Source organism: Podarcis melisellensis (genome assembly GCF_964234715.1).
Source record: "Podarcis melisellensis genome assembly, chromosome: 4".
In the NCBI taxonomy this organism is placed as follows: domain Eukaryota; kingdom Metazoa; phylum Chordata; class Lepidosauria; order Squamata; family Lacertidae; genus Podarcis; species Podarcis melisellensis.
The window spans coordinates 87,945,569-87,964,267 of NC_138531.1; the positions used below are offsets into that span (position 1 = coordinate 87,945,569).

General features: G+C 42.8%; 2 protein-coding genes across 6 annotated transcripts in view; one reads left to right on the forward strand and one right to left on the reverse strand.

The window, feature by feature from the left end:
• Positions 1–281: 281 nt before the first annotated feature.
• Positions 282–9,084, reverse strand: ANKRD49 (ankyrin repeat domain 49). Its single transcript, XM_081910165.1, has 4 exons — positions 8,973–9,084; positions 8,679–8,795; positions 5,217–5,640; positions 282–3,104 (listed from the first exon to the last, which is right to left on the reverse strand). The coding sequence occupies exons 3-4, from the start codon at positions 5,475–5,477 to the stop codon at positions 2,643–2,645; spliced, it is 723 nt and encodes a 240-aa protein (XP_081766291.1). The 5' UTR covers positions 5,478–5,640; positions 8,679–8,795; positions 8,973–9,084; the 3' UTR covers positions 282–2,642.
• A 121-nt stretch (positions 9,085–9,205) lies between these two features.
• MRE11 (MRE11 homolog, double strand break repair nuclease) overlaps positions 9,206–18,699 on the forward strand; it is a 28,045-nt gene continuing 18,551 nt past the window's right edge. Inside the window, exons 1-8 of one of the 5 annotated variants that reach the window (XM_081909798.1) lie at positions 9,240–9,358; positions 11,943–12,050; positions 12,658–12,743; positions 13,266–13,404; positions 14,272–14,432; positions 14,613–14,700; positions 15,645–15,786; positions 17,988–18,102. In XM_081909798.1, coding sequence (XP_081765924.1) covers positions 12,712–12,743; positions 13,266–13,404; positions 14,272–14,432; positions 14,613–14,700; positions 15,645–15,786; positions 17,988–18,102 — 677 coding nt within the window. In that variant the 5' untranslated portion in view covers positions 9,240–9,358; positions 11,943–12,050; positions 12,658–12,711. Of the gene's footprint in view, positions 9,359–11,942; positions 12,051–12,642; positions 12,744–13,265; positions 13,433–14,271; positions 14,433–14,612; positions 14,701–15,644; positions 15,787–17,987; positions 18,103–18,699 lie in introns of those variants that run through there. The other 4 variants (XM_081909796.1, XM_081909795.1, XM_081909797.1 and 1 more) reach the window with 4 other exon arrangements.

The window sequence follows — 18,699 nt, forward strand, 5'->3', positions numbered from 1 at the left end:
AATGCAGGCAGTAGTGAGCCCCACTCACAGTCTCAAAGAAATGCCAACATATACTGTACATGCAATTAAATTTTAAAAAGGACAGTGTCGGTTTTCCTGAAAGTGCTCTAGTTTCTACACAATCCCTCAGTGACACACATACAATTACTCATTTCCCCTTAATACAGACCTTTAGATATTTAGCTGCACTGTATTTCTGAAAGCTGTTAGTATCCAGAGTACTGTGCTGCTCTTAATCAACCCACAAATCATTGCAACGAACCTTGCAGCTGAAGACCTGATCACGTTTCACTGTGTTAAATATTTTATTTTTAAATAAGACTCACAGCAGAATTACAGTATACTGTATTTCAAGTGTTACCTGTATTTAAGTTCAGTTACATTCCATTTCACTTTTCATGCGGTTTTCAAACATTAACAAGTACCTCACAAAAAATAAAAAAAATCTTTAAAGTGAACTTTGATATCTGTATTTGTCATTTCATACAATAATAAATACTCCAGTTCTCTCTGTTACAACTTACTAGTGCTTTACAGCTTTCAGTTACAGTAGATCTTCGCAATTTTGCACTACTTAAAGACGTACTACAAAATTCCTTTTTCTACACTACACCTTTAAAACGGTTTCAGACCTGCTTATTAGTCACAGCTCCCAACCACAGAATGGCAATTGCAGTTTGAGATAAAACTGGCAATCATTTTCCAGTGAAGTCTCAGCACTGACAAAACTACAAGTCACGGTGTTCTTTTGGGAGAAATTGTCACATTTAAACTGGTTCCTAAGCAGTTTAAATTTGTAGTGCAACCTTAAGATGGTGATCTGCTAGCCACTTTAATTAGCATACTACTAACTTAAAATGGCTTGGATGTCAAATCTTGAAACATTTATTTAGAGGTGTCGTTAGAACAGCAGAATGTGTAGCCTAATGCTAAGCACCGGTAATCAGTTCAGAAAACTAAACTTGCCTATTACAATTACGATGAGGCTTACTTTCTAGTAAGTTAGGGAAATTATTTTACTGATTTTAGCAGGAACTATGGAGCAAAGTCTGCTGATAAATGAACAATGAAAATTACTAGTAATTCTCTGGTCAATTCAAGTAGTTTATAGACCACATTGGAGTGCCGCACACACAGCCACATTTAGTCAAGAAGTTCAAGTCTGTAAGTAGTAATCAGAACTGGGTCTTTGGACTACAAAATTAAGGACTGTTGGTTTCAATATGCAAGCCACTTTGCTCTAGAGTTCCCTCGCTGATCTACCACTGATGATTGTCTATTTTAGAGTTAAGTGGGTTTTAACTTACAAGTTTTGGATTGTAGCCTTTAGGCCACTTATTCAAGAACAGCCTCAGTGAATCGAGTTATGAGGTAATATCACATTACCACCCAATGTCAGTGGGTCTGACTTTTAATTTAGGGCTAATTCACACAAGACATTCAAAAGGAGCAAACACAGTGTTTACATGTATGTCAATTCATACATTACCCATTGACACTGTACATGAAATTGAGAACCTATTTGTACCAATTTCTATCTGGTACAAGTCAATATGATTTATAGGGGGGAATTACATGTAGCAGTAGAGAGACAACACCTACTGTTTACATGAACTTTTTCAAACTTGTATTTTAAAAGTATTATGTGAACCAGCCCCAAGTATCTTTGGAATGGATAAAACCTCTGTGTGTGACTACAGGCTACTTCTTCTTCATAAATGACATCCAGCTCATCCCTGTCCATTATATGAAAATGTAACAAAGGAAGAAAGTACATGAATTACCAAGTTCTGAAATCTCATAGTGCCACTTCCGGGTGATGTTTTCTGCTCCCAGGTTTGCTTCTGAAAAAATCTATCGCTGTTAAGCATCCACGTAACTTTAAACAATTGAATTCTTCAGTAGGATTGAATGAGGATTCAAATCCTGCTCACACAGCCATCAAATAAATGTCATCCCAGCATATTATTTCCATTCATTCACGTTATCCCTTTAAAAAGCAAAATCTGAGCACATAAAATGTTATGGTTTGAAGGTAGGCAGACAAGGTATATTATATATTGCACCAGACACTGAAATCTGACCATCACATTGCACTTTTTGATTTCAGGGTAGCTCAGTTTTTAATAGCTGAGAAAGTATTTTTCCTCTGTTGATGGGCAGCTGCTAACCTCATTACAACTGCCTGGAGGCTGTACGGGTTTCTTTCTGCTCAAGCACAGCCCCTGTAAGTCAGCAGAGAGGTCTCAGTAATTCTCAATGGTTTTAAAAGGAAAAAACAAAACACCCCAAATGTTTCAAACAATGCTGGTTCCCAACTCCTGTGTATTCCCATGCTTTGGGATATGAGATTGACAGATGAGAGTACTTCTCCCACGTTAAATTGTCAATGGCCCCAAGATATTTAGGATTCCTCCAAAGCTTTTCAAGTAAAAGTGGAAATGTTTCACAAGTTTAAGGGTAGAGTGGTTTATAGTATAAAAATAATGACATCGTAACAAAACGAGACCTCATTTCAGCATCTCACAGAGTAAAGCTACACCAAAGAGGTGGGGTTGAAAGCACCGACTTTTGAGTGCAATTACAAAGAGAACAAAGGCGCTGGCAGTGTGTGTGTTTCGACATTCAAACGTATGCAACTTCTAAGAATCGGACGCAGAATTTGTGCAACTTTCGACAATCTCAAACAGATAGTGATATATATCAGTCCTCCTGGCAATATCGTACGCCGTCTCGTCCAAGTTGTTCTTGAGATTTGGCTTTAAGTAGCGATTCATGAGCAAGAGTTCGAGGGTTTCCTTGCTCTCCCGGTTCCCTGCTGCAAGGTGAAGTGGAGTCAGCAAGCCATTGGTCTGAGCATTGATATCTGCCCCATGCTGGAGCAAGAACGATGCTATCTTGGTGTTGTTCCACTTGCAGGCACTGTGCAGGGGAGTCCAGCTATCCACTGTCAAGGCATGGACATCCGCGCCGTGGGCAATCAGTTCCCGTACAACTTCCAAGTGCCCGTTATAGGCAGCCCGGTGGAGAGGGGTATAGAAATCTTCATCCTGGACATTTACTGGAGCAAGGTTTTGAGACAGGAGCCTTTGCACCGTGCTGAGCTGCGGGGGTGAAGAGACAAATAAGTTTCAGCAAGCCTGCAAGCTAGACGCATTGCTTTTACAGCAAGAGTAGAACTGAAGACATTGAACCAATACTTTGCTTGGCTATAAACCTCAGTCAAATTTATTCTCTCTCAGTCTAATGATGTGACCTGTCCTGGACCATGTGTGATCACCACCTGAGACCCTTTTTCGTGTGCCTCCCCCATGAGAGGGCCAGAGCATGGCAACACAGAAAAGGCCTTTTTTGCAGTGGCTCCCCAGTTTGTGGGATGTTCTCCCCCACGAGACTTGCCTGGCTCCTTCAATACATATCTTTAGGTGCCAGAGGAAAATGTGTCTCTTCAACCAGGCGTTTGGCTCATTAACATTCTATGGCTTTTCGAATGTGTTCCTTGGGAGGGCAATTATTGGTTTGTTTGCTTCAGTTTTTATTATGCATTTCGTGTTTTCGTTTTGTATTTTTATGTTGTGAATTGCCCTGTGATTTTGGATGAAGGGTGGTATTCAAAATTATTTAATAAATAGTAATAACGGAACACAGAGTTGACTTAGATATGATGTTTTTGCCCCATCTCTCCTGGAAGGGCTTTGGAGTGATATACAGTGGTACCTCGGGTTACAGACACTTCAGGTTACAGACGCTTCAGGTTACAGACTCCACTAACCCAGATATAGTACCTCGGGTTAAGAGCTTTGCTTCAGGATGAGAACAGAAATCGCGCAGCAGTGGCCCAGTAGCAGTGGGAGGCCCCATTAGCTAAAGTGGTGCTTCAGGTTAAAAGCAGTTTCAGGTTAAGAACAGACCTCCAGAACGAATTAAGTGCTTACCCTGAGGTACCACTGTACATGGGTCTTCCCTTCCTGTTTCCCCCCCTTACAACTGGATGCACAGAGAGAAAGAGTGATTGGCCCGAGATCACCGAACGAGGTTTAAAGCAGAGTGGGGATCTGAACCTGGGTCTCTCTGTTCCTAGCCTGACACTCTATCCACCACATTCCATCGGCTCTCTATTGTGCAAGAGCCATTGCTGGGACAGAATGAAGTAACACTAAAACCTCTTAAGAGAATTGCTTCGATTATAGCACACAATAAACAAGGATGTTTATTGGCCTTGACTTCTGTGCAAAACCACTTAAGCAGCATGGAGATGAAACATCAAATCCCACTTCGCAACTACAGTGGTACCTCAGGTTACAAACGCTTCAGGTTACAGACTCTGCTAACCCAGAAAAAGTGCTTCAGGTTAAGAACTTTGCTTCAGGATGAGAACAGAAATCGTGCTCCGGCGGTGCGGCAGCAGCAGGAGGCCCCATTAGCTAAAGTGGTGCTTCAGGTTAAGAACAGTTTCAGGTTAAGTATGGACCTCCAGAACGAATTAAGTACTTAACCCGAGGTACCACTGTACAGTTTTTCTGCATAGCAGTAAGCATGCCACAGTGCCCCAATTCTGACAATAATCCAGGGCTTCACTAAACTTTATTTATGGAGCTAGGAATGGGTACCAGGTCTGAGCAACCCTCGGTTCCCTCACTGCACCCTGGTTTTGATTAGATGTTCCTGGTTGGTATTCAGCCAGAAAAAAAGTCTTCACTGGGGTACTGTGACTTAGGGTTAACAAATCAGGAAAATAGCTTAAAAGAATCCAGTTCTTGGATATTATTTAAGTTAGCATCCACTGTGGTGCTCATCCTTTAGTTGGGTGGGGGCCAAGGCAGGGAGGTAGGCCTATTGCACTCTTAGATGAGCTTTTTAGGAATTTTGTATTGTATAGTTTGCTAGATCTTTGCCTTCTAATTTATTTTATCTGTTGGTATTGTATCCAATTAAAGCATTTTCAGACTTTTTTTTTGTACAAAGTGCCTAACAAATGTAATGAATCGTTCATTTGTGATAATAATAAATCATCAACAACTTTGTGCCAAAGTCAGAAAATGATGAGAGGAGGGAGAACGGAAAGGAAGAGCGCTCAGCTTTGGCACTCATTATCAGCTTCATAAGTCATGAAGCCTGGAATGATTGTCCACATCAGGTTGAAGAAATTTAGGTTTCTGGCACAACACACACAGCCCCAATATGAATTTCCGAATTGTGATTATGAAATGGCTTACTCTATTGTTTTCTGCTGCCCAAAGCAGAAGCTTATTTGGGTTGTTTTCCAGCTTCTTCTCTTGAGCCTGGTACCATTCCTCGGTTTTTTCTTCCTGATCTTCATCGTCAGAATCTCCAGACCAAAGACTCTGTGTTCCTGTGGGGATCAGGTGCCGGTGGGTCTCCAACAATTCAAGCTGGTTAAAGCTCTCAGGAAAATCTCTATAATCTTTTGCATCCTCCTCTATGTTCTTCTCTGAGGATTTCCCACTTTCATTCATTCTGCAGACTTGAGTTCTCAAGCCCCAATTTACACGTGAAATAGTTCCTCCTCCTCTTCTTCTAGCTCATTTCATTTCCTGATTGTTCATCATCAGATTTTACAAGCACATAGAAACAGCTAGCAAAGGCTAGTGGCATAGATTGCATTAACATCATGGCAACCTTTAGAGAAAGAAAAATTAAGAAATGATTAATACAGTGACCAGTACACACAAAAAAGATATAAGTTCTTAGCATTTAACGCTAAAAAAATAAATAAAATAAATTGTGGCAGTGCAGGAGCAAAAAAAAGGAATCCTTCTGCTCTCAAATCCCGGCTTATATCAGACCTTACGCCTCTATGAAAGGTCAGCTAAAGTGAATAGGTATTGTATAAGACGGCATTTTATGGCATCACACAAAGCTTAGTCATTTTGTTAGATATCTTCGAGAGCATTGTGTGGCGAGACTGTGGCAATTACCGTATTTTTCGCTCTATAAGACGCACAAGACGCACCTAGTTTTTGGAGGAGGAAAACAAGGGGGAAAAATATTCTGAATCTCAGAAGCCAGAACAGCAAGAGGGATCGCTGCACAGTGAAAGCAGCAATCCCTCTTGCTGTTCTGGCTTCTGGGATAGCTGCGCAGCCTGCATTCGCTCCGTAAGACGCACACACATTTCCCCTTACTTTTTAGGAGGGAAAAAGTGAGTTGTATAGAGCAAAAAATATGGTATGTCCAAACGTAGGCCAGTAAGATTTCCTCCCTGTCCTTCCCAATCTTCTTATTACTATTACTGATTAATTTACATGCCCCTATCTATTTTTAAGTAAGCCAAACAAGGAGGCTTACAAATATGAAGACAGCTATATAATAAAATCAAGGAAAAAACTATGGTTCAAGTTCACAACAAAATACAAACAATCTTGAAAGGGCTGCAAAATACATAGTCAAAACATTCCAAAAGCAGTAAAAGAGTCTTGTGGCAGTGTAAAGAGTAACCAATTTATTAAGGAATGAGTCTTAGTGTAATGCAGTGCACTTCATCAAATGCATTAGGCATTATCCTGTATTATCCACAACAAGTGCGCTGTGAACAGCCAGTGTGATTAACAGTCTACTTGTTTTGTTCCCCTCCGATATCGCTGTAGACAAACTCATAATACCACAATGCATTTGATGAAATGGGACTGTGGCTCATGAAAACCTATGGCGGCCTTCCCCAAACTGCTGCCCTTCTTTTTTTGTACTAATACTCCCATAATGCAATTAGCCATACAAGCTAATTGGAGGGGCGGGGGAATCTGACAGGCTATCTCACATAATAGATCTGTCAGTCTTTACGATGCCACAAAGCTATATATTATAATAAAATCAGACTCCTACAGAAGATTGCTTTAATAGAATAGTCACTGCCACCTGTCTAAGAATCAGACCGTGAGGGGATCAGTTAAAATTCTCTTGGGATGCTGTTCCAAATCCTGGGCACCACAGCCGACAAGGTCAGTTAGCTACCCATGTGTCTTGCCTCAGAGCCAGGACCTGAAGGAAGGCCTCTCAAGTAGAGGAAATATACGATCTCAACTTGAAGAATGTCCCTAAAATCTTCCATTCCATTGGATCCCTTCCAGTTGGGATTCACTGAAACTGCCTTGGTCACACTGTTTGATGCTCTCCGGCAGGCTAGGGTTAGAAGTACTGTTTTGGGGGAACAGGAGGCGGGCAGCTGTGGAGGACTCCCTGGTCCTGAATGGGTTAACTGTGCCCCTGAAGGACTAGGTATGCAGCCTTTGGCAATTGTGTAGAAGAGGGATTTCAGCAGGTACAGCTTGTCACTCAAACTTCACACACTAAAATACCCTCTGCACTGTGGGTTAAACCACCGAGTCTAGGACTTGCCGATCAGAAGGTTGGCGGTTTGAATCCCTGTGATGGGGTGAGCTCCTGTTGTTCAGTCCCAGCTCCTGCCCACCTAGCAGTTCTAAAGCACATCAAAGTGCAAGTAGTTAAATAGTTACCACTCAGGCGGGAAGGTAAACGGTGTTTCTGTGCGCTGCTCTGGTTCGCCAGAAGCGGCTTAGTCATGCTGGCCACATGACCCGGAAGCTGTACGCCGGCTCCCTTGGCCAATTAAGCAAGATGAGCGCCGCAACCCCAGAGTCGTCCACGAGTGGACCTAATAATCAGGGGTAACTTTACCTTTACACAGTGGAAAATGAATGGTCCTCTTTTGCGGCCCTAGCTCAGGGCACAAGAAGCCTGTACCTGCTTTGTATATTGTAAACAAAAACTATATTAAGCCTCAACAGGGCCGGCTTACCCATAGGCACTAGGGGTGTGCAGCACCCGGGCGCCGGGCTCTCAGGGGCGCAAGGCCAGGAGTCCAGGGATTGAAGAGCCAGGCCAGCTGCTGCCAGGTGGAGCACAGCCCATCAGAGCGCCGCAGGCTTTTCTGCTGCTCTGAGGCAGTCGGCTGGCTCCACCCTCCTGCGCGCCTGGGATTGGTGGGCTGTCAAGAGGCCCACCCAGCACACGCATGCTGGTCACATGAGGTGTGCAGCTTCCCTCCCAAGCCTCTGTGGGGATTGCTCTCCCATTGCAGCAGCATGGGAGAGAGTTGTGCACCCAAGCCGCTGTGGGGGTTGCTCTCTTCCCTCCACTCACAGTGGCATGGGAGAGAGTTGCATGCCCCCCCAAATCTCAACAACTTTGGCCTGCCCTCCCCCCAAATTGGGGGCGCTAGGCAGTTTTTTGCACCCTGGTGCCGCATATGCTAAAGACGGCCCCGAGCTTCAACATGCAAAATTCAACATGCAAAACAATCGCCTAAGAATTGCTCACGGCTCTACCAGAAAGAAAGCTCTTTGGGTTGCAACCTTCACATTACTTATGCCAGAGCTAAAAACTACACTGTGCTCTTTTCGGTGCCTGCTAAATATGCTGTTTACGCACGCCGTCCCAGGTGCTTAGAAATGCTGATGTGAGTTTTGATCAGATTTAGTGTTCTAACTTTTTGCAGGTTATAATGCACGGTAAATGTTCTCCTGATTTCATGCTTTCCGTAAACCACTTTGAGGTTTGTTACTTTGCTGGTAAAATCAAGCGGTGTATAAAATAAAAAAAATACCCAGCTGCATCCTGGTTTCCAAGGAAACTGACATTTGCGCTCCTCCGCTTGCAAAATCCCACTGCTCGCTGCAGCAACTCCCGTGCATCCTTACCTTGAGCAAGAAGTCCCATTGAATTCAACGGGGCTTAGCAGACACATGCCGTGATTCTCTCTCTTTTTTGCAACAAGCTGCAGCGCTCCAGAAGCAGAAGCATCAGGTTTCCAAAGGCTGGCAAAATAAAAAGCAATTCATTAACCCATCATATTAAAAAAAAAAATAATAATTAATATCCCTTGCCTCCCCCCTTTTTTTGCAAGCGACGCCCGAAAGACGGAGCCCCTCGGCTGGCACCTCCGCAGGGCTTTCGCAGCAGCCCGCCTCGGACGCGCCGCGGGGAAGACTCACCCCCGCCTCCAGCCCGGGGGAAGGGGCGGGGCCAAGGAATGACCGGCAGGAACCCCAGGCGCCGGGGGACTTCCGGCCTTCCTCGGGCCTTTCTTTCACCCTTGCTGCGGCTGCGCAGTGGGGATTGCCTGCAGTGCTTGGGGAACCGGGTTTAGAAGAGGAGAGGGGGCGTGGCCTGAAGCGTGCATTGGGTACGAAGGGAAAAGGAGGAGCTAGCTCGGAGGCAGGGGGCGGGGTTCAGGACGCTTGTCGCGAGATGGGCCTTGCCTTGCGCGTGCGCGCCCGGAAAGGGGCGGGGTTATTTCTCTCTACCTCCCCGCTCCCAATAGCCGCGGCGCTATGGAAACTGGAGGCGTTGCGTCGTAGGTCGCGCGCCGGGAAGGAGGGTAAGAGCGCGGGAAGCGTGAGGCGGCATCAGGGGAGCTGGGGCTCCGGTAGAGGCTGCGGCCTAGTTCGCCCGTTCCCGCCCCCCGCGGGAGAAGTTTCGCTTTTAAAGTAGAATTCAGACATCCTCCCCATCCCCCACCCCCAAAATAGCCTGCGCCTCCAGGGAAAGAAAGGAAATAACTGGACAAAAAAAGGGTCTCTTCCCACGTGCAGGAGGCTGCGTGTCTTCCGTAACACGCTTGTTCCATTGATTCCTCCCTCACGTCGAGGCTGCAGTAGATTCCACAGAAGTGTAAGGGCCCACGGAAGTCATCTAGTCGTGCCCCCTGCAATGCAGGAAACTTGCCCAATAAAGGGCTCGAACTCATGGCCCTGACTGAGATTTAAGAGCAGGCATAGGCAAACTCGAAAGGGACGCGGGTGGCGCTGTGGGTTAAACCACGGAGCCTAGGACTTGCTGATCAGAAGGCCGGTGGCTCGAATCCCCGCGACGGGGTGAGCTCCCGTTGCTCGGTCCCTGCTCCTACCAACCTAGCAGTTCGAAAGCACGTCAAAGTGCAAGTAGATAAATAGGTACCACTCCGGCGGGAAGGTAAACAGTGTTTCCGTGCGCTGCTCTAGTTTGTCAGAAGTGGCTTAGTCATTCTGGCCACATGACCTGGAAGCTTTACGCTGGCTCCCTCGGCCAATAAAGCGAGATGAGCGCCGCAACCCTGGACCTAATGGACCTTTACCTATAGGCAAACTCGGCCCTCCAGATGATTTTCGCCTACAACTCCCATCATTCCTAGCTAACAGGACCAGCGGTCAGAGATGATGGGAATTGTAGTCTCAAAACATCTGGAGGGCCAAGTTCGCTCTAGTACCCACGGAGCTACCCCAAGGAGTCGTTTTCTACCCATAGAGGATGGTGCCTGCCGTGTCTCTCCATGAGTCTCTGCTTTGGCAAGTTCCTCTTTCCAGGGGAAAAGCAGCTGGTGTTTCTATTTGGGTGTGATCAATCTGTCACCCCGGGACTTAAGCAGAAACAGTTTGTTGCTTTCATTAGCCTCTTTCCCGCAGAGTGGCCCAAAGTGGTTTGCCTGAAGGTTGGTTAAGAACCTTTGATGGAAATCTAAAAGCGCAGCTGAATAAATAAAAGGCAGTGCTAGAAGAGGTCACAGACTGTGTACGGAGGGGGAAGGAGCCACCCGGAAGGCCTGATCTTCTATTTGCATCTTCCTCACCTCATGTGGTGGTTGCCTGCTGTGTCTCTTCATGATGCAGTGTTCTGGCTGTGCCGCTTCCTGAATAAGCCTCTGGCATCACCATGATCATTTGATCACCTTTCACATTAAGATTAAAGTTGAATTAGCTGCCCATAGTGGAGGCTGCCTGCTGTGTATCTGCTAATCAAGTATCTGGAATTCCATGGACTGTGATCATTATATCACACCTCATGCCAGACATCTCAGCAGAATCATCTTCGTACAGGGGAAGTTGCTTGCTGTGTCCATGCATGAGGTCCGCCCAGTTTTGATGTGCTTATCTTTTAGGGCCTCCTTTGTTGTCCCTTTGGTGCCAGGCAAAATAATTTTTAAAAGAAACTAACAGGCCTTTTAGACTTAATTTTGATTATTGTTATTAATCTGGATCTTACAATTTTCTTGCCTTTATGGTCTGTCTGTTTTACAATCTGTTTTATTTGTTTTACCTATATTTTTATTGTTTCAGGGTTTTTTCTTTTATATAAACGCCTGTTACATAATAGGTATTCCTACTGAATGATGTTTTAATTTTTTTATAATAAACAAACAAATAATGTTTCATTTGTTGGAGCAAAACTCAATAGATGTGCTTCCAAAATACTTAAACAACACTTCACGTTTGCAAAACACTCCAGCATCACTTGAATTCAGCATTATGGAAAGGGAAAGAAGCTACCCAATTTTCTTCTTTCTCTTCCTATTGTGTTTTTGCAGGATACAGTAGCGAGACACTGCTAGCATTTGCTGCAAAAGCTTGACTCAGGAGAAATAAAACATTTTCCCCTGTGTAGAAGGAAATGAAGTACAGTAGTACCTCGGGTTAAGAACTTAATTAGTTCCAGAGGTCCGTTCTTAACTTGAAACTGTTCTTAACCTGAAGCACCACTTGAGCTAATGGGGCATGCCGCTGCGCCGCCGCCACACAATTTCTGTTCTCATCCTGAAACGAAGTTCTTAACCCGAGGTACTATTTTTGGGTTAGCGGAGTCCGTAACCTGAAGCGTCTGTAACCTGAAGCATCTGTAACCCAAGTTACCACTGTAGCTTTTATTCAGCATGAGATTTTTTCCTCCAAAAAGACCAGTAGTGTTTAGCTGCTGCTTCCTGCAAAGGCCCAATGGAAAGGGAGAAAAACAAATCTTTACTTCTACCCCCAAGTTCTCTGTGATAGAAAAAAACCCAAAAAACAATCTTACTGCCACTGTCAACCTCCACAGAGGATGAAGAAGAAAAGAATCAATGTTTTCTCAAAAAGCAAGCATGATTTTTAGTGAATGCTTAGAGGTGAGGAGGCAGGTGCAGTTAAACTCTGCTAAGGAGTTGATCATTCCATTAGGTGTGATTGGATCATTCTGCCATTTTCTATGCCAGGATCCCAGAATGGAGGAGGCTTCCCGTTCTCACTGTATGATTCATAGTGCCTTTCAAATCTTTCTGGGGATAGGTACCGTAATTCTGCCTCAGCCCATTCCAGAGGATGTGTTTGGATAGATAAGTTACTATAGATACCAAGATTGCAGTAGAATTGCATGATCTCAAAAGAGGAATGCCAGTCAAAATTTTGAGTCACCACGCCTTAGCTTGTCTTCCTCCATAGGTGGGGCTGTCACTTTTCAAGGTGAGGCTTCAAAGAAATGCACAGAAAACTCAGTAATTTCTTTATGACCAACAGAAAGCCAACATTGTCACAAAGACCAAGTTTATGTGTTCTTAGGGCTGCAGGTTTTCTAAAGGAAACTTAGAGGGACTTTCTTTTGTGTGTAGACAACATACATAGGCCATGCTGATTATGACTTTATGCTGTTATTGTAACAAATATTAAATAAGTTTCAATGCAAAGCAGTTGTATGCATGTTTACTGAGGAGAAAGTCCTATTGTTTCAATGGAGCTAAGTGTCTTTAGAGCTGTAACCCGAGGTGTTTGTAACCTGAGGTACTACTGTATCATTTTTATACTTTGCCTATAGATTGTCATTGAGTATTTTCCTCTTTTGGATGTTACTCTTAGGTCCTGACTCTGAATCTCCTTTTTTCAGTCTCTTAATGTTCAGTGGTACAGCTGCACTGTTGAACTGTGAGGAGTCCCGTGGGTTTGGGGCACCGGTATGATTGCAGAGATGAGGCCTGCTACTTCCACGTAAGTCCCCTGCTAATACAGTGGTGCCCCGCAAGACGAATGCCTCACAAGACGGAAAACCCGCTAGACGAAAGGGTTTTCCATTTTGGAGGTGCTTCACAAAACGAATTTCCTATGGGCTTGCTTCGCAAGATGAAAATGTCTTGCGAGTTCCTGCGGGGTTTTTTTCCTCCCCCCCTTTTCCCCAAGCCGCTAAGCCACTTATCAGCTGATCCGCTAAGCTACTTATCAGCTGATCCGCTAAGCCGCTTATCAGCTGATCCGCTAAACCGCTAATAGCGCTAATCCGCTAATGGGCTTGCTTTGCAAGACGAAAAAACCGCAAGACGAAGAGACTCACGGAACGGATTCTTTTCGTCTTGCGAGGAACCACTGTATTTTGTCTCCCTTTGTGTGAATCCTTTTATAGAATTGAGTCTGTATGGTTGCAGAATTCAGGGAGTGCAACTTCTGACTTTTGCAAAATGCTTCATTGTCGTATAATCGCATAGTAACAGTGTTTTGTTTCCCCCCCATGTTTAGTGATGATGAAGAAAATGCTACATTTAAAATTTTAGTTGCTACCGACATTCATCTTGGGTACTTGGAGAAGGATGCGGCACGTGGAAATGATACGTTTGTAACATTTGATGAAATATTGAAACTTGCTCAAGATAATGAGGCAAGGCAGTTTTATAACACTTTGTAAGGTTAGCATCAAGGGACCAGTATTTTCTAGAAATCAGTGTTTTTATGTGGCAACAGCTCTGTGTGTACCATGTAATCCATGGCATTGTGTAGGCCAGGGATGGGGAACTGTTGTCCCTTAGATTGTTGCTGAACTGCAGCTTCCCTCATCCCTCTGGACCACTGGGCCATCTGACTGATGCTGAAGGGAGCTGGATTTAACACAGGTTCCTCATCCTGAGTGCCTTCAACCATAAGCAAGGATTGGAATAGTAATGAAGGGCTACATGTGGCAGGATATTTTACTTAAATGGCTTCAGAGATGTGACGTGTTGCGGAAAATGTTCATAAATTGTTGAAATACAGATGGGGACATTATGGGAATAGTAATGTGGTTCTGCCAATGCATCAGTTTCTTGAAATTTCACTGTAATATATAATGTATTATAGCTGATTTTTAAAAATGAATATATTAATTTTACAGAGATACAAACTTAAATATTTATTACTCAGTATAAATTCCTGGATAAATTTTCCCTTTTATGTACTGTTCTCTGTTTAATGACTTTTTTTGAGGCTAATCAGTGCTGGAAGAGCAAGATTAATTTTGATTATTTAAATTTTGTTTGCACTGTTAATTGCTTTTAGGTAACCAAAAACTGCTCAGAGAAATTTAGCTGTTTAATATGATGTATATAATATTATTATGAATAATGAATACAATAATAATGTAATACTGCCAATTTATTTATTTATTAATACTCTTTACAAAGGTGTATGGTTTTACAAAACTGAACTAAAATATTATAAATGGAAATGGTTTTCAATATTTTAAAATAACGTTTACCTTTCCTTTTTATAGGTGGATTTTCTTTTATTAGGAGGAGATCTCTTTCATGAAAACAAACCTTCCAGAAAAACATTACATACATGCTTAGAATTATTAAGGAAATATTGTATGGGTGACCGTCCTATACAGTTTGAAATTCTGAGTGACCAGTCAGTTAATTTTGGTTTTAGCAAGTAGGTATCTTTATGATAAAACTGACTATCATAGTTGTAAAGTTTTCTAAATTGAGTTTAATAAATGATAATTATTATTCTGTCGCCATTCATTTATGGCATGTTTCAGTGTAAAAAGTGATGACTTGAGCAGTGATATTTCTGTTTATAAATGAACTTAAACTTTGCTCTCCTGTTCAGGTTCCCTTGGGTGAACTACCAAGATGACAATCTCAACATTTCTATTCCAGTTTTTAGTATTCATGGCAACCATGATGATCCAACAGGGGTAAGAATGTTACACAAAAGTTGATAACTAGTAGGGTAAATGAATTATTGGATATGACAAACATTCAGAAGATTAGTAAAGAGTTTAAACATCAGAATCCAGCAAACATTTACGCATTGATGTCCTTACAGTACAGCCCTAATAATGTCTACTTAGAAGTAAGTCCTATTGAGGTCATTGGGGCTTCCAGGTAATTTGCGTTAGGATTGTAGCCTTAGTGAGGTTGCAACATTGGTGCCTAGGTAAACTACTGTCTTAATTCTTGTATGAAACGGTTATGGTGGCTTACATTGTAATTTTGAAATAGTTGCATTGAGGTTTTTAAATGATTTATGCTTTTTAAGAAGGCATAAACTTGTTACATAAGGTGCTGAAAATGCGGTTGATGTGGCTCTCTGTTTCTTTTGTGGGCCTAGGATAAAACATGCTTTTTAATGGCATAAACATGTACACTTACCATGTAATAAATTCTAGTTTATTCCTCTTAAGGTCCACAAAGATATTAGTACTTACCATTTTAAATATCTTTTATGTCTACATATATCTCTGTTCATTGTTTGTGGCCTATTGATGGCCTGAAGAAGGAGGGAAAAGAATCAAATCCACTTTACAAAAGCTTTCTTGCCCAGATGCCTAGCCCTAGAGGCTGTTACAGGCACCAGGCTAGTAGCTATTTATAAGCCTAGTTTAGCTGATCTGGAAAAGAATACAAGATTTTCCTCCCTTAAATGCTTTACATTGGTTGGGGAACCTGTGTTCTTCTGCTTGTTGCTGGACTACAACTATCATCCCTGGCTGGCTGTGGCTAATGGAAACTGTAGTCCAACATTTGCTGGACCACATTTTCCTCATCTGTACTTCATGTGTTTCTGGACTAAATGGTGACCAAGCCAACCTTTGATAAACAAATGCTAATTGTAGATATTTCTTCATCTACCTTACAGGCAGATGCTCTTTGTGCTTTGGACATCTTAAGTTGTGCAGGACTTGTGAATCATTTTGGACGATCACCATCTGTAGAGAAGATAGACATTAGTCCCGTTTTGCTTCAGAAGGGCAGTTCCAAAATTGCTCTTTATGGATTAGGTATGCTATTTTTTTTTTGGAATGGTGGCAAGGCTTTAATGAAACTATAACATCTTGGAGGAACATCAGGTCTGGCCTGAAGATGGTGAATTTTATTTTTTAGAATTAGCTTTATGATCCTGGGGTGTAAGTTTAGTGGAGTTTGATATGGAAAACCTTAAGTCTGTTGACCAGTATTTGTGGTTTTCACCAAATGAGGGGAACCTAGGTTTGATGTCTCAAAAGTTTGTAGTAGCGCAAATAGCTCTTTCCATTATACCTGTCAGTAAATCAAAGGGGGAAAAGATAGTAAGCAATGAGTGCATTAAAAGTGCTTTGCATTTAATAATTAAATTATTTGTGGCTCATTGAAAACCCTATCTATTATTATTATTATTTAATTAAATACTGACTTTCCTGCCTCTGTCTTCCTGGTTCATTAGTGCTGGCCTGCTTGCTGTCTCCTTGACCACATTTTCCTATTTCTTTCATTCTCCTACTTTTCTACAGAAACCTGAGTGCCATTGCCAATATGACTATGTGGAAGTCAGTCAAACACCTGCTGTTTTTTAAAAAATCAAGTGATGTATTTAAATTTTACTAAACAAATACAGTGGTACCTTGGTTTTCGAACGTCTCCATTAACAAACATTTCGGTTTTAGAACACCGTAAACCCGGAATTAAATACTTCGGTTTTTGAACACGCCTCGGAAGTTGAACATGCCGTGCAGCTTCCGCTGAGTGCAAGATCCTGATGCCTAGCTGTTGCCTCTTGAGGTTTTGGTTTCCGAAAGTTTCAGAACTCGAACGGTCTTCTGGAATGGATTGTGTTTGAAAAACGAGGTACCACTGTAAAAGGAAGTTCATGTAGATTGCAGATGTAAGGCAACTTGGCCTGAGCTGATAGATAGCACCGTGTAGGAATATAGCAAGCTGGCTTATACTGAGATGATGATGATGATGATAATAATAATAATAATAAATTATTATTTTGTTTATATCCCGCCCTCCCCAGCCGAAGCCGGGCTCAGAGCAGCTAACAACAGTAAAATAATACAGCATTCTAAAATCAATTCATTATAAAATCAGTTCAGATCAAATTGATGGCAACCATTGGGCTAGAGTTCTGTGAAGAATTACCATTCCATCTAGAGCAGTATTGTCTACATTGACTGGCAGCAGCTGTCCAAGAATTCAGATGGGATTCTCTCGAACCAGGGACCTTCTGTGTGCAAAACAGATGCCTCACTTCTGAGCTACAGCGCTTCCCCAAAACAGAACAATAAACTCATGAGCACATGGTTACGGAACCTATTTTCCCCATATTTCTCTGCTGCTGTGCTTTGGCCTGCCAATTTATCGTTAGCATGTTTTCCCTGCTTTGCTTCCATCCAGCACTTGTATTTCTTTTAGAAACTGTTCTGCGGGGGGATGGAATCAGGTTTTAAATATTCAGGGCTCCCTCCTTCACTGGATGCCATAGCTCATGGGTAGGCAAACTAAGGCCCGGGGGCCGGATCTGGCCCAATTGCCTTCTGAATCTGGCCCGCAGACGGACCGGGAATTAGCGTGTTTTTACATGAGTAGAATGTGTCCTTTTATATAAAATGCATCTCTGGGTTATTTGTGGGGCCTGCCTGGTGTTTTTTACATGAGTAGAGTGTGTCCTTTTATTTAAAATGCATCTCTGGGTTATTTGTGGGGAATTCGTTCACTTTTCCCCCCAAAGTATAGTCCGGCCCCCCACAAGGTCTGAGGGACAGTGGACCGGCCCCCTGCTGAAAAAGTTTGCTGACCCCTGCCATAGCTCCTTACTGTGTTTCTTTGATTAGGACACACAGCACTGGTCTGGGGGCTACCAGCCTTTACTTTGTCCTGAGTGCAGCCTCGGTAATTCTGCTCAGTGTCATTTTTGGACAGGGAACTCAGTGCAGCAGCTTGGGAGGGCAGTGATGACTGTGTAGGAAAGTGTCGGATGCCTCTTGGCTGCTGACCCAGGACATGCTACTTGCTGAAAGTGAATATGTAAGTGGCCAATTGCAAGGCAGTTTTAGACCTTTTCTAAACATTGGCAACTTTAATACAAACCATTGGGCTGGCAAGGATCATTTAGTCCAACCTCTTGCCAATAAAGGAAGTTTTTACTGCAGTACAGTATGTCATTTTCACAGTATTTCATCACAAACAACTCACTACAAGGTAATTATTATGTCCGTTCCAGGATCTATTCCAGATGAGAGGCTTCACAGAATGTTTGTGAACAAGCAAGTAACTATGCTGAGACCAAAGGAAGATGAAGATAGTTGGTTTAATCTGTTTGTAATTCACCAGAACAGGTACTGATGTTGTGTTTTTGTATATTCTGTTGGCCAAGAGGGGCTGGGACAACCCAGTCACATGGGTGAGGTACAAATGATGATGATGAAATTTGTACCTTTCTCTCCCCCCTCCACTCTGCTCAGCCTTGCTTTAAAGTTGTCATTTTGCTTGTTCTTTGATGACAGAAAAAAGATGGTGGACTACGATACCAGCTCTGCACAGCTGATGTGAATATAGAGTACTTTTCTGCTTTTGGAGGGACATAAATAATAACCTTAGGCAACAGGTTTTAACTCTTTAATAGGGAAGGTCTAAAGTACTGTAATCCTTAGGGTAAGGAACAGTTGCTCTTAGCAATTTGAAAAATAAACAACTTTTGTTTATGTGGGATCCAAAGTGCTCATTTGAATGACGGCTTGCTCTTGTCAAGTGAGTAACCTTTTCTGTTACCTGTGTTTATAAATAACAATGGATAAATTTTGGTTTTCATTCTGGCTCCTTGGTGTGGATGGGTCACATTTGATTATGCAGAAAACGAGGTTCAGTGGTGGTAGGATTGCATAAGGCTATGGGGGACTTGATCTGGGGACTTAGCAATAGGACCCAAGTGTCCT

What these genes read in the sequence shown, in the direction of transcription:
- ANKRD49 (XM_081910165.1), bottom strand. Translation starts at nt 5,477, where the DNA reads ATGAATGAAAGTGGGAAATCCTCAGAGAAGAACATAGAGGAGGATGCA. An exon ending in GGGCAGCAGAAAACAATAGA is followed by an intron (nt 3,105 to 5,216) that starts GTAAGCCATTTC and finishes TCACCCCCGCAG; the next exon opens with CTCAGCACGGTGCAAAGGCT.